The sequence below is a fragment of the Gossypium hirsutum genome, chromosome A07, assembly GCF_007990345.1.
Source record: "Gossypium hirsutum isolate 1008001.06 chromosome A07, Gossypium_hirsutum_v2.1, whole genome shotgun sequence".
Lineage (NCBI taxonomy): Eukaryota > Viridiplantae > Streptophyta > Magnoliopsida > Malvales > Malvaceae > Gossypium > Gossypium hirsutum.
In genome coordinates this window covers 78,250,555-78,265,580 of record NC_053430.1, presented here as the reverse complement: position 1 = coordinate 78,265,580, position 15,026 = coordinate 78,250,555, and the positions used below count along the sequence as shown (strand labels likewise).

The 15,026-nt window shown below is 34.0% G+C and overlaps 1 protein-coding gene across 1 annotated transcript; it reads right to left on the bottom strand.

Annotated features, from left to right (window-relative positions):
* Positions 1-876: 876 nt before the first annotated feature.
* Positions 877-4,360, bottom strand: LOC107950647 (repressor of RNA polymerase III transcription MAF1 homolog). The gene is made up of 11 exons (XM_016885531.2): positions 4,189-4,360; positions 2,993-3,076; positions 2,843-2,913; positions 2,712-2,761; positions 2,540-2,610; positions 2,395-2,457; positions 1,958-2,045; positions 1,598-1,660; positions 1,447-1,526; positions 1,287-1,358; positions 877-1,198 (listed from the first exon to the last, which is right to left on the bottom strand). The coding sequence occupies exons 2-11, from the start codon at positions 3,022-3,024 to the stop codon at positions 1,117-1,119; spliced, it is 672 nt and encodes a 223-aa protein (XP_016741020.1). The 5' UTR covers positions 3,025-3,076; positions 4,189-4,360; the 3' UTR covers positions 877-1,116.
* Between the last annotated feature and the right edge of the window lie 10,666 nt (positions 4,361-15,026).

Genomic DNA, 15,026 nt, shown 5'->3' with positions numbered 1-15,026 from the left:
TCGAATATTCCTTTAGGTTTTCACTCATGTCTATTAAAAACTTTTCAAAACAAAAGATGTTCGATGTTTGGCGATTTGAGAATCGTGCCCTATCGTGCTGGGTTGAGCTTTTTTTTTCATTTGGTCTAAACAATCGAAGATCCCTTCAGAATTTCATTCACGTTTTCTAAAAGTCCTTTAAAACGAAAGAAGTGTTCGATGTTTGGCAATTCGAAAAATAGTACCCTATATGTTGGGTAGCAATTTCTCGTTTGGTCAAAATAATCGAATATCTCTTCGAAATTTCACTCGTATTTTATAAGGTGAGACAATGTTCAATGTTTGGAAATTCAAGAAATCGTGCCCTACTGTGCTGGGTTTCGATTTTTCGTTGGACCAAATAGTTGAGCATCCTTTTGTAATTTCGAACTATAAGCTTTCGGACGTCGAAACAAGAAGGTTTTGGCAACCAACTCGGGTTACTCGAATGTTATTAAAAAAGAACCACATTTTAAAAACATCTTTAAATTTTAGATATAAAGACAATATTTAATCGATTTGGTACCAATTTTGGGCGTAGTAAGAGTGCTAATCCTTCCTCATACGTAATCGACTCCCGAGCTCGTTTTTTCCTATTTTCGTAGACTAGAATCGTTGTTTTAGTAAACCAAAAATGTTTTATTAAAATAACCAAATTCCTAAGTGATCCGATCTCACCTAAACAAAAAGATCGGTGGCGACTCCACGTTTTATTTTCAAAAAGTCGATCCTCGTCCGTTTTTCATTAAACCTTAAAATTTTAAAAAAAAAGGGTGGCTTCGACAAGCTGCCGTTTCTAGCATATACCAGCACATAGGACTATCACCTCAAGCAAAGGCACAAAGCTAGCTAGTCAGGTAAGTTATAATGCCTTCAACACCTTCATAAACCTAAATTCAAACTCCACACGATCTTACAGACATCAAATATCAATTTTCCATTTGCATATGGCATAACTACCTACTACATGTACACAGCAACATAGAAGAGCTAATCTACTCAGCTAGCGCAATGTGAGCAACATTGCAATTACATAACTACACACTATATCTAAGGGTTTCTACAGTACACATACAAGCAGGATGTACATGTTACTGGTTACATGTCCATGTTATCAAATATTTCACCATCTTCCTCAGAACATAAGTTGTCAGCAAGGAATCCATCACCCACCAAATTACTGCCAGAAATAGTATATGGTCATGAGGTCTAAAGGTGATCATAGAAAGCTTGTAAAGAATCATAAATATCATGGAAAATACACCCACCTTAAGCAGCAAAAGCTGAAACTCACAACACGTTTCAACTTTCTATTGTAAAAGAAGAAACTGAAGGACCATCTGAAAAATAAGTCCCCAACTGTTAATTATAGCAGAGTGACAAATCACTTTAGTAAAATAATGAAGAAAAGACGAAAAAGGGACTTACATTGCCCCTTTCTCCAGAAAGGGATCTGCATCAGAGTCCGGATTATAACTGTAAATTTCACACTCCGAGAGATTCACAACCTGCATATCTTAGGCATTTTAAAACCGTCACTAGCTGAAACCTGCATGTAGTCTTTTGAAGTTATGCTCACCTCATCTAGAGCCTTATACACAGTTTCCAAGAGTGAACTGCCCCCGTATGTCTCAATCCATTCCTGTCAATGATATAAAGCTGGAAACTTAAGAACAAGGCAAACCCTACTTATTTGAGGGTAACACATACCATGATCAAATGAATGCTGAATGACATACAGACAAACCCACAGGCCCAAAGTTTCATATGATTCTAACTCAGGAAGCAACCAATGAATACACTTAGATAAATTGCTGACCAACATAAGTACCCACAAGGACAGGTGATAAGTGAGGACTGCAACAATAGTAACTCTGAGGTAAATTATTTGAGGAAATCTAATGTCGAAGTGAATAAATGAAGATAATTATGGTAATACCTTTGAGGCTTCAAGCATGTAGGTTTCAAAAATCTGCTTAAAAGTATCCCAGATTTCCTCAGTGAAGAACTGGTGTGCTTTAACTGCACTGAAACCACAGATGCACATTCCATATCATAATATAAGGGAACCATACAAATCAGTATACGCACTCAATGGCATGAGAATGACTTAAATTGGATACCAACAAACCCATAAAACCAGCAGGATTAGATTTGGGAAATGGAGAGAATTGAACTCTCAGCTCCTCCAAGAGCAACAGTTGACTGAACTGTCTGTCAAAGCCGTTTGACAACACTCCCAATGCAGAGAACAGGAGAACTATATAACGGGTTGCCAAGTCGCCCAATAAGCTGACAGTGGCATTACCCATAACCCTCCTCTTAAGCTCTCTTAAAAAAGACAATGTGCTGTTGCAACAAAAGCTACAGAGATACCTTAAGTCATAATCTGGATACATGTGATAGAGGGTAAGCACCAAGTAGATCAACGTCTTCCGGCTGAAATGCATGTGATAGAAAGCTGGTTCAAATAAAATGAAAGACAAACAAACTCACTAAAACTGAATGTAATATTTACAACCTTGATCTGCTCAACAGGAATTCAACTGGTGAGGAGTCGGTATCTGAAGATTTCCCAAGAGAGTCAAGGATCTGGAATTAAACAAGCATCAGAAAACCCTCATCCCTTGAATAATAATCTTCTAAAGCAAAAAGGAACCGAAATATCACATGCTGAGCGTTCTCCACTTTACCTCATTTTCCAAACTGAGAGAAAGTCTTTTATCAGTTCCTGTGTGTTTGCCTAGAAACAAGAAAGAAACTGAGTTAGAATCAATTTTTTCTAAATTCAGGACAACTAGACAAGTTATGCACATGAACTTACAAGAGTATGCTTCAAGGCTCCCTTTGATGGTACGTTCACCAAGGTTTAGTTCTCTCAAGAAATCATTTATTCTAGAAAATTTAGATGAGACTTATGTCATAATTCAAGTTAGAAAGATACAACTCGATCTTTTCAATAATTGAAAATTACCGGTCAAATGGAGTGTATTCTAGGAACTTCATGGTGAGTATATATTCAAACAGATTGTTAAATCTTAGCGTCACAGATGCCAAACTGCGAGGTCCAGAAGGCAAAGATAAGCAGGATTTATACACTAAGAATGTAGAAATTATTGCACTAACAAAGCAAACTATCACTTGACAGATGTTCATGCAATCAGATTGAAACACATAAGAATGCAAGCAGGATAAATATTTCAATGCAAGTCAAAACTCAACTGGCCAAATAAAATCGTAAACCAATAATAACTACACATTTTTTCAAGAAATGTTCTTCATTGATAAAACAAAACACATCCCGACTGATCTCAGCGTGGACATCAATTCTGTCACTGCCAAGCGAAGTTTGACCTCATCTCATTTTTCCGCTATTGAAGATTTAGACATGAAAAATGAATATACAAAATAACATTATCCCATTTTCCAAATCCATACATCAAATCCAACCCACGCATCAAGTAGAAATTCTGGGGGCAAAAAACAGTTGCTGGGAACTAGTAAATTTAGAACCGTTAAGCATTAAGGATCTGGGCATAGGGACTTCAGGCTAAAGTCAACTTTGTCACCATGTTTCAATTCTAATTAATTAGCAACTACAATTTCAAATTCGTTGATTTTAAAATGAAAATTATCAAATTAGAATATTTAATGGAATATTCTGTTAATGTATTTGGAAACGTGAATTAGAAATTTTGAATTTTATTTGCTATACAAATTATAAGAGTGAAACGCATGAATAAATTGGTTGAGTTTCAATATATAATATATTTGGAAAGTACAAAACGCAAAAATTTGTTCAATTCATGAATTCCTTAGGAATTTCAAATCCAATTTCACTGCTAAATAGGCATTCAACAAATATATGAATTTAAAAAATATCATGAATGTTACATTGTTATATGTGTTATCACTCAATTTGCATTATCTTTTGAAAAACAAATCCAGAATTAGAAATACAAGTTCCCAATCGTTCCCTAATTTGTAAATTTAATGCAAGGGAACATTCAATAAATTGAAATACAGTGGCAAGATTCGACAGTGAGTCCTATACTATAAAAGATTGAACGAAAACGAACTACAAATCTAAAATCACATAAAAGAAAAAGAAATGCCGAAAAAACAACCACAATTTTTTTTAAAAAAAAAAGAAAGAAAGACGGATCTTACCCCTTATTTGGTTGTCTTAGAGGTGAGAGAAGGTAAAGTATGAAGGGTGCTACTTTCGTTGATGGCCTTCGGCTTTGAATTTCGAAAACGGGCTAAAAAACGAGAGAATTTTAAAAGTGTCGGGAAAATGATAGCAAGCAGAAAAAAGACAAAATAAAGGAAATGGCTGTTTTCTTCTTTTCAAATATCAAAGAATGTAATATAAGCAGGGATATTCTTGGTATAAAAAGTTTGTGGTGTGAATAATTTCCAAGTGTAATAAAACTGGGCAAACTATGTAAAATATAAAGTTACGTATGCTTTGAATTATATTTTCATCATTAAATTTTAATTTGTAATAAAATGTCATTAATATTATTAAGTTTTAATATTTTAATTATTTAGCAATTAATAATTTTAGACAAAAATTAGGTTAAATTATATGGTCAATCTTTATATTCTTTTAGTAATTTAAAATTTTTCTTTTAATTTTCCCTTTTTTTCTTTATCCTACTTCTCTTGCCATTTCTTTTTCTCTCTCCTCTCCTTCTTTTATCTTGGAAATGCACTTATTTATTCTCTAAAAAGTTTATCTTCTTCTTCTTTAAATCTATTAATAAGTGATGAATGTTGATTTAAAAAGCTTGAATATATAAAATCCAACAGTATATAAACCATAATTCCTAATTCAATAGAAACATATTTCTAATAATTCATCAAAAATTAGAAAAATATTTACATTACAAGAAAAAAAAATAAAAACCCATACATTTGAAGCCAATTGAGAAAAGCCTCTCACAAACCCATTTAGAAATTTAAAAAGAAATGCTTCTTTTGTTCTTAAGTGTATTGTACCATTAAAAGGGTTGTTAATTAAATTAAGCTTATTAAGATTCTTGTATCTTAGAATTGATTCTTCGAATATCCTCAAACATATCATCATTTTAAAAGAAGAATCAACTCTTGCAGATTTAACAACAACAACGTAGACATTTTTAAAGAATGGATAAGGGCATTGCATAGAACTAAGTTAAAAAAAAAAAGGGAGATTGTACTTATCCATTAGGCAGCGTGAAACACAATCATAACAAGCCAACACAACTGAGCTACGCTAAAGCAACAAGCGACAATGATAGAGACCATGGCTTAGTTCTCTTTCCATTCGTGTTGTCCTTCAAAAGATGGTCCCTAGTCTGAATCATAAGAGGAATAACCTAAGCAACAAAAAAGAGGTAATGTAAACTAAAAAATAATAATAACAATAAGATTCTTTAACAAAAAAAAAAGGAAAACCAGAGGGAAGACATGAAACAAGAGGCAAAGAATCATCAAAGAGCAAGAAGGAATAAACAAGGAAGGGGGCAACGCAAAAGGGCAAAAAAACTTTAAGCCTTCACTTGGTATGAAGGATGAAAAATTTGTTAATCAAATGGTTAAAATTCATAATCATTTTCTTACTTTGCAACTTAACCATTAGATTGAGACATTTTCCGTCCTCACTCTTTAAGGATAAGAGGATGGAAAAAGCATACTAGAGACACTTAACTCAATTATTATGTTTTAAAACTTTAATTTTGTATAGTGTCTACATAAAACTATTTTTTAAAAAAAGGGGGAAATATAGATTTTTAAAAATGATGTAATATGTATAAACAAATAAATAGCTTCCAATATCGTATGAAAAAGTAATAACTGGTATATTAAAATTATGCCAATATGGTTAACCAAGCCCGTATTGTGATAATAATGGAGTCATACTGCAAGCTAAGGAACCAAGCTGTAACGCCCCTACGCCCGAGACCATCACCGGAGTCGAGCTTGAGGGGTTACCGAACATAATTTATCAATTTAAGAACTTCAAATCATTTGTTTCTACATTCACAGCTTTCTAGCTACTCGCGTCACAGTTACAAGAAAAATCATATCTCGAGTTACGAAACTCAAAATCAAGATCCGTAAATTTTCCCTGAATCTAGACTCATATATCTATTTACTAACTTTTTTATAGAATTTTTTATTGGGCCAATTAGTACAGTTTATTAATTAAAGTATCCCCTATTTTAGGGTTCGACTGCTTTGACCTCTGTGTATTACGAATCAGATATATCTCTATAAAAAATTTCAATGACTATGAGGTTTGTTTCTATTAAAACTAGACTAAATAAGGAATCTGTCTGTACATATAAATAACAACTTATAATTATTTTAGTAAAATTTATTATGAATTTTTAAAGTCAGAACAGGGGATCCAGAAATCACTCTGGCCCTATTTCGCAAAAGTTTAAATATCTCATAAAATATAATTTATATTCCTGTTTTGTTCAATCCATATGAAAATAGACTCATTAAGCTTCAATTTCATAACTTACTCATCATTTAGTTCTATTTATACTATTTTTAGTGATTTTTCAAATTCATGTCATTGCTGCAGCAATATTCTGTTTTAAGGCAAGTTTCATCTTTCCATAAATTTTTATGAACTAGATAACCTGTTAAACTTCCATGATATCAAACATGACCTAAATTAGCCATCACCATGACTTATCAATATCAAACATTTTCTCAACCAAACATGGCCATATCATAAAATTATTTACACAAAATAGGTATATTGCTATACATGCCATACTTAAGTAGTTGTACAAGCCATTTACCAAGATAAAAGTCCTTTGGATAGTGTGATCGAACTTTCAACCTGTCTCGATTCCTGAGCCGGCTTGTTCAAAACTACAGTGAATAAAAAGGAAGGAGTAAGCATAAATGCTTAGTAAGTTCATATGTAAATAATAAGTAACATAACAATACAAATATACCAAACAACTTTAGCATGGTACCACCAAAACATATATCACATCTTTAAACATCATTCATCATCTTACCACCTTATCGTTGTTGTATCTATTTTCAACCCGAGGGTTAAGAACATACCTGTCCAAAGTGTCCATTTCACAAAACTTACCCAAAACGTCACTTATATCTTAAGTGCTCTTCCATTAAACTAGAATTTCACCCGTTGAACACATCGGAATATAACTCGGACACATGGATAATTTGCACATAAGTGCCACATATGTAATCAAGAAATCATGTAACCCGCCCCTAAGTGAACTCGGACTCAACTCAACGAGCTCGGGCGTTCGCATCCATAAATGAACTCGGACTCAACTCAACGAGTTCGGATGCCTAGTTACATCTCACGAACTCGGACTCAACTCAACGAGTTCGGACATTTGCATCCATAAGTGAACTCGGACTCAACTCAACGAGTTCGGATGCTCAACCATCCTAGTGACATGTCACTTGTATCCTAATCTATTCCTAAGGTTCAAATGGGCTTTTTCCCTCTATTTCACATTTGCCGCCTTCCATGGAATATCGGAACCGATACTCGGTAGCAATTCATATTTATCAAGTAGTAAACATAATTTGCATATTACTCAACATTAACCACAAAGCATAATATTTCACGATTAAAAATCAGAATATCATATAATTAACATTAATAACTTAAAAATAACATTTATGCTACATTATTTACACATGAACTTACCTTGGTACCAAAATATAAAGATTTTGCAATTTAGTCCACAATCTTTTCTTTTCCTCGATCATGACTTGAATTTCGTTTTTCTTGATCTATAATACCAAATTAATCTTATTTAATACATACATTTATCAAAACAGCATTTAATACGAACTTTAAAAAAATTACACTTTTGCCCCTAAACTTTTGCATAATTACACTTTTGCCCCTAGGCTCGGGAATTAAACTTTATTCCTTATTCTTATGTTTTATAACATGCTGATCACTTTTCCCTTCTATGGCAACATCAAATTCTCTCTCTAACATATACTTGTGACTATTAGGTATTTTTGCCGATTAAGCCCTTTTACTCGTTTTCACTAAAAACCGAGTAGCACAAGTTGTCTAACATAATTTAAAACCCCATATTCTATCATAAAACATCAAAATACACAAATTTCACCTATGGGTATTTTTCCAAATATAAACCCTAGGTTGAATTATTGCTAGCATAAGCTTAATCGAGCTTCCGGGATTCCAAAAACATAAAGAACATTAAAAACGGGGCTTGGAATCACTTACTATGGAGCTTGGAAGCTTGAAAAAAACCCTAGCTATGGAGAACCCTTGAAATTTCGGCCTAATGAAGAAGATGGACAAAAATTGGCTTTTAATTTTGTTTTTAATTCATTTTAATAACTAAATGACCAAAATACCCTTACTACTAAACTTTCTAAAAATTCCTTCCATGTCCTAATTTTGTCCATGAACTTAAAATTGGTCCAATTGCTATTTAAGACCTCCACATTAATATTCCAAAACAATTTCATACTAAAAACTTCTAGAATGCAAGTTTTGCAACTTATTCGATTTAGTCCCTACTTTCAATTTAAGCACTTTAGGCATAGAATTTCATCACGAAATTTTCACACAATCATGAAATCATATCATAAACATCAAAATCATTGTAAAATAATTATTTCTATCTCAGATTTGTGGTCACGAAACCACTATTCCGATTAAGCCCTAATTCAGGATATTACACAAGCTATTATCATAGATCCAAACATGTATTGTGGTGATATCACTTAATCTGAGAAATCATATAAAAAATTTATATAAGTATGGATAAGATGCCTGCGAAAGAAATTTTAGTTGATCCATTCACTAAGGTTCTATCTTGCAAAAACATAATCGTCACATGGAATATTTAGGTCTTAGGCATATAAGCAATTGGCTTTAGTGCTAGTAGGAGATTATTAAAGTAAGCCCTAGAAGCAAATAATGATTTTCTTGTGAACACTAAGAAGGATTTAATTGTGTTGACTTTATTATAATTTTTTAAAATAATATATTTAGATATTTCTTTATCCATATGTAAAATAGTTTATATTTAACACATATGTAGATAAAGCCCATATAACACATTAGGCATTGAAAGAGAAGTATAATGAGTTACAATTATGAGATCTTTATCCATCAAAGTTGTGATTTCTTGTTCTTGGCCATCATATTATTAAGACAAGACATCAATAATTCTCAAAAGTTAGCACATGGCTGATATCGTAATTTGATGTATGAGATACTTGAGGATAATATGTGGTGCTTGTTAGAAGAACAAATACACTGAACATGACCTTTTATGAGAATTCCATTTGTTATTTCACTCAAGTGCCTATGAAAATACTCTAATGAGTTAGTAATGCAAATAATCCATAAACTTGTGACATAAACTCATCTTGTATGTTAAGGGTCATACTTTGATTCATCATGTAATGAGCCCACATAAATAGATACTTAAGGTAGGATTTTTTGGGTATGACATAAAGACATACGAAAATGATGGACTGGTCTAGAGAGAATGTGACACCCCTAATTTGACCCTAGTCGGAAAGCGGTTTCGGGACCGCTAAACTGAGTAACCAAATTATTTGAACATGATATTTATTGTCTAAAATAAATGTGTGAAAATTTTAAGCTTCGATTTAGTAAATTTCATGTGAATTTAGTCAATAGGACTTATGTGTGACATTTTTGAAATGTGATAGATCAAAACATAAGGACCTATTAGTGCATGTTGAAAAAGGGGGGACTTGCATGTCAATTTCCCCCCCATCTAGTAGTGGCCGGCCATGACATTAGGATGGACAAAGGGTGATGGGCAAAACATGTCATAGACATGTTGTGTTGGTGCATCATGGGAGGAAACAATAAAATAAAGAGCATGGGCAATAAAATATTAGTGTTAGTAGGATGAGAAACAAAAAAAGAAAGAAAGGATATGTGTGATTGTCCCCCCCCTTTGCCGTGAGTTGAAGGAAAGAAAAACAAAAAAAAAGTGTTCATCCTTTGGTTCATCCTTGGCCGAAAATTTTAAGGAGGAAGGAAGAAGAAAGATTGAAGAGGTTCGGCCATGCATGTAACTAGGCTAAGGTATGTTTGATGATGTTCCATGAGATGCATGCATGTTTTAGTTGTTAGCTTGAGTTCTACCTAGCCCATGGTCTAAATCTTGCTATGTGATGGAAATGACACTCGGCCATGGATGCATCATTCTTGCTTGGTGTTGATGTTGTGTTGGTGAGATATCAAGTTATTTTTGTGACCAAGTTGAGATTTGAATTTTTGGAATGAGTAAGGTTTTCGGTTATGTTGTTTTGTATGAGTAATGGATTGTTGAGTTCATGCTATTATGAATAAAATTGATTAAGAGAGGCTTGAGATAATTAAATATGCATGTTGGTGGTAAGATAAGCATTCGGTTTTTATCATGGAAGCATAGGAAGCTTGTTAAAGTTGAATTTTAGAAAAGTTAAATGTGTGTGTGCTTGTGCTAGTGCCGAATGTGCCTAGGGTGATTTAGCATTGAGTTTGGTGTTTTATGAATTGAGTTTTATGGTTTTGGATTTTTAAATGTTGATAAATACTTTGAATAATATATATGTGGCTTTGAAATGTGAAACTCAGCCAAGTGGTTATAAGCATGATTTTAGAGATTCAATGATATTCGGCCGATTTGAATAATTCATGGCACCCCAAGCAAATTAGTTTTAGATGTTAATAAATATTGAAATTATTTAAAAGCATATTACCGAATGTGATTTTAGTCAATGATTCGGTTATGAGTGCTGATTTGTTTTATAATTAGCCGAATGTGTATATGTATACTATGAGGTAGTTTAGCTTAAAGAAAATTAAGGTGCTCGGAAGGTGATTGTCGTGGATAGTTTAAGTAATGAAATTTAATTTCTGTTATGTAAAGTGACGACATTGCTGTTTGCAAATTTGAAGTTAAAAATTGTTGATTGAGCATCAAGAGCTTATGGAAACAAAGTCGGATCGTGGAAAAAGGGAAATTGGTCGAATAGTCGGAATTGACGTACATTAGCGATCGAGGTAAGTTTTAAGTATTAAAGCCTATAATGTGATTGAGTATGATATGTTAAGCACATATTAAAAGAATCATAACTCTATTGTAAATTTTTATGCATATAGCCTAATGGCTATTATGAAGTATAGGTAAGTTATTGATATGATATGTTGCCAAATGGATATGATATTATGAAGTGCTAAAAGGATATGTCAGAAGAATAAAATTGTGATAAACCTGCTCAGGACAGCAGCAGTAACATGAATTTAGAAAATCACCATAAATTTATGGATTTGAATTAGAGGCTGAATGAGACATGAAATTAAAGCTTAATGAGTCTAGTTTCTTATAAAAGAAACCGTGTAAGCAAAGGGATTTCCGATGATGAGATACTTAAAGTTGTGTGAGACAGCGCAGAATGACACTGTAATCCTCTGTTCTGTTTTTAGAAAATCATTATAAATTGTACAAAAATGGTTATAAGATAAAATTTATATGCTTAGACTCCTTAATGAGTCTAGTTTCAAATGAAATCAAATACAACACACTTTGAATTCTGTAAAATGAGAAATCTGATTCGTAGTGAAGAGTGGTCAGATTAGTCAAATAGTGAAACAGGGGAAACTTTAAGAAAAATCTGGTATTGATTGGCCAAACCTAAAATTCTGGAAATTTTATGGATGGAAGATATACGAGTCTATATTCAGGAAAAATTAACGGAAAGTGATTTGGAGTTTTGTAGCTCCAGTTATAAATGATTTAGTGACTATTGCTCAGGAAAAACAGCTTGTGCTGAATTTGAGATTGTGTTGTAAACCTTGATAAACTTGTTCTAGTTGCTCATAAGCTATCGATTAAACCCATACGTGAATTCTAAATTGTGATATTGGAAAATGATAGATGTAGATTCAGCCAAGAAAGTGTATATATGTGATAAGGCCTAATGGCCGATGTGATGATTGTGAAAGTGTATATGTGTGATAAGGCCTAATGGCCGATGTGATGAATGTGAAAGTGTATATGTGTGATAAGGCCTAATAGCCGATGTGATGAATGTGAAAGTGTATATATGTGATAAGGCCTAATGGCCGATGTGATGAATGTGAAAGTGTATATATATGTGATAAGGCCTAATGGCCGATGTGATGAATGTGAAAGTGTATATGTGTGATAAGGCCTAATAGCCGATGTGATGAATGTGAAAGTGTATATATGTGATAAGGCCTAATAGCCGATGTGATGAATGTGAAAGTGTATATATGTAATAAGGCCTAATGGCCGATGTGATGAATGTGAAAGTGTATATATGTGATAAGGCCTAATGGCCGATGTGATGAATGTGAAAGTGTATATATGTGACAGGGCCGAGTGGCCAACGTGATGGATGTGAAAGTGCATAAATGTGATAAGTCCCGAATGGCATTTGTGTCAGTACTATATCCGGGTTAAAACCCCGCAGGCTTTATGCGAGAATATTATCACTGATTAATGTCCGTAAGCTTCGTGCTCGTACTATATCCGAGCTCTAAAGACCCGATGACTACGTGTGGGAATTTTGTCCGGGTAAGACCCGATAACTTCGTGTGGAGATTATGTCCGGGTAAGACTTCGTAATAAGAATTGCTTTTAAATATATTCAATGCGAAAGGTTAAACAGGTATGTACTCCAAGCTTATATGTGAGCTTGATTTGCACTAAATCATAAGGTAGTTATGTGATGCATACGAGAGCAATCTATGAGACTATTCCTATGATTATGTGACATCGGATCAGTGTGAGAGGTGATGTGAAATCATACGATATATCTATGTCACATGAGCTCACTTTTATGTGAAAGTTTATCTGCCTATTGTATATGATGAGATGTGCATATTCGGTAAAGGGATGGTATGCCCGAAGGAAGAGTGAAATAAAAATACGAACAACTATGTTATAATTTGATTGTTATCTGTTGACACTGCTTAAAACTTACTAAGCATTGTAATGCTTACTCCGTTTACTCTGTTTCCTCTGTTTTATAGATCTCATTGCGAAGCTACAGGCTCGGGGATCGTCAGCAACTAGTCACACTATCACTATCCACTGTTTGGTACTGCTATGTTTTGGATTATCTTATGGCATGTATAAAATAGACTAGTGGCGGAAGAATATTTTGGTTAATGTATATAGCCATGCGAAAATGGCTTATATATGTTTGAGCATAATGTTATAATCATTTGGTATGGAATGGTTAATCACTATCATAATTTGTGCTATTTATGCTAAAAGGGCTAGTTGAATCATGGAAACTATGAAATAGGTAAAGTCTACCTTAAATGTAGATGCTGGCAGCAGCAGTGATGTAGATTTGGAAAATCACTAAAAATAGTAGGATTGGAATTAAATAATGAATAAATTATGTAAACGAACCTTGATGAATCTATTTTCATAGGAAAGAAACGAAACGATCATATGGGCAGTATGTTAAGAGATATTCAGGTTATCGTGAGACAGGGCCAGAACAGTTTCTGGATTCCCTGTTCCGACTTTGGAAATTCATTATAAATTAACCAGAGATAATTAGGAGTCATGCCATACATGTATAGATTCCTCTCTGAGTATAGTTTCTATAGAAACAAACGGCATCAGTATTGAAGCTCTGTGGGGGGAGATATCCAAGTCGTAATGCGCAAAGGTCAGTGTAGTCGATCCCTGTAACATGGGAGACTTTGACTAATAAAATGTACTAATTGGCCTGAGAAAAAATTCTAGAAAAAAATATGTAGATGGGCATATGATTCTAGTTTCAGGGAAAAATTACGAAACTGATTTTCGAGTTGTGAAACTCAAGATATGATTTTTAAGGTGACAGTGTCGCAGTTAGCCAACTGCCTGGAAAATTTTAAAATGGACTGCGATAGTAAGCGAATTTAGTCTGTGAACCCCTCGTGTCCGACTCCGACAACGGTCTCGGGTACGGGGTGTTACAGAGAATCCATCACCCCAAGTGATATATTGGAACATATCCTTTTTGTTCTTGAATTGTATTAACTACAAGTCCTTGGTCAATGCAATCAGTCTAGGTTTGTAACACCCCTAACTCGTATCCTTCGTCGGAATAGGGTTACGGAGCATTATCGCATAAACATGACATAAAAACATGTATTTCCAAACATTATCATTAACATAGCATAATCCATTCATATACGTGTATAATGTCCCTTAATCGAGCCTTCGAGGACTTAGAAACACTTTAGAAATGATTCAGGACTAAATCAGAAACATTTAAAACATTGAGAAAAAAGTTAGAAATTTTAAACTGCAGAGGTCACACGACCATGTAACAATTGAAATAGGGACACACAGTCGTTTCCCAACCCGTGTTTGTGCCCATGTCTGTGCCTATGTAACTCTCTGAGTTGGGTCACATGCCCAAGCCACACGCCCATGTGCCAGGCCGTGTAACACTTGAAATGGCCTCACATGCCTGTGTTCTAGGCTGTGTGTTAGGCCGTGTAACTGCTTGACTTGAAACCTTTGAAACCTACAGGGGACACACGGACGTATGTCACACACGACTGAGACACATGCCCGTGTCTTAGGCCGTATGGATATGATATTGGCCAAAATCAAGCCATTTCCATCACCCAATTCAAGCTTGTACCTAAACACAAATTGCACACATGACCAAGGCATTAAAAACATACCAAAACATGCATAACATAACCAATTCAAATGACCAAATTCCATTCAACCAATATGCCATATAAGACACCTCCAAAGCAAGCATACAACTTACCTATACATATGCATATTTGATCACATTGCTACCATTTCAAACATACCATACTTGACCATTACCATGTCAATATAAACTTACCATTTGAATCATTTCTCTCACGTATCTCAAGCACTTAAAGACACAATTCAATCATTACTAAAATGGTACCAAACAACCAACACATATACATACCAAAATCAACATTT

Bases quoted from the DNA above. Each gene is read 5' to 3' on its own strand.
- LOC107950647 (XM_016885531.2), bottom strand. From the start codon at position 3,024: ATGAAGTTCCTAGAATACACTCCATTTGACCG. The intron at 2,046-2,394 runs GTATCTCTGTAG...CTGTGGTTTCAG, and splicing joins TATCCAGATTATGACTTAAG to TGCAGTTAAAGCACACCAGT. The intron at 1,527-1,597 runs GTGAGCATAACT...TAAGATATGCAG, and splicing joins TGTATAAGGCTCTAGATGAG to GTTGTGAATCTCTCGGAGTG.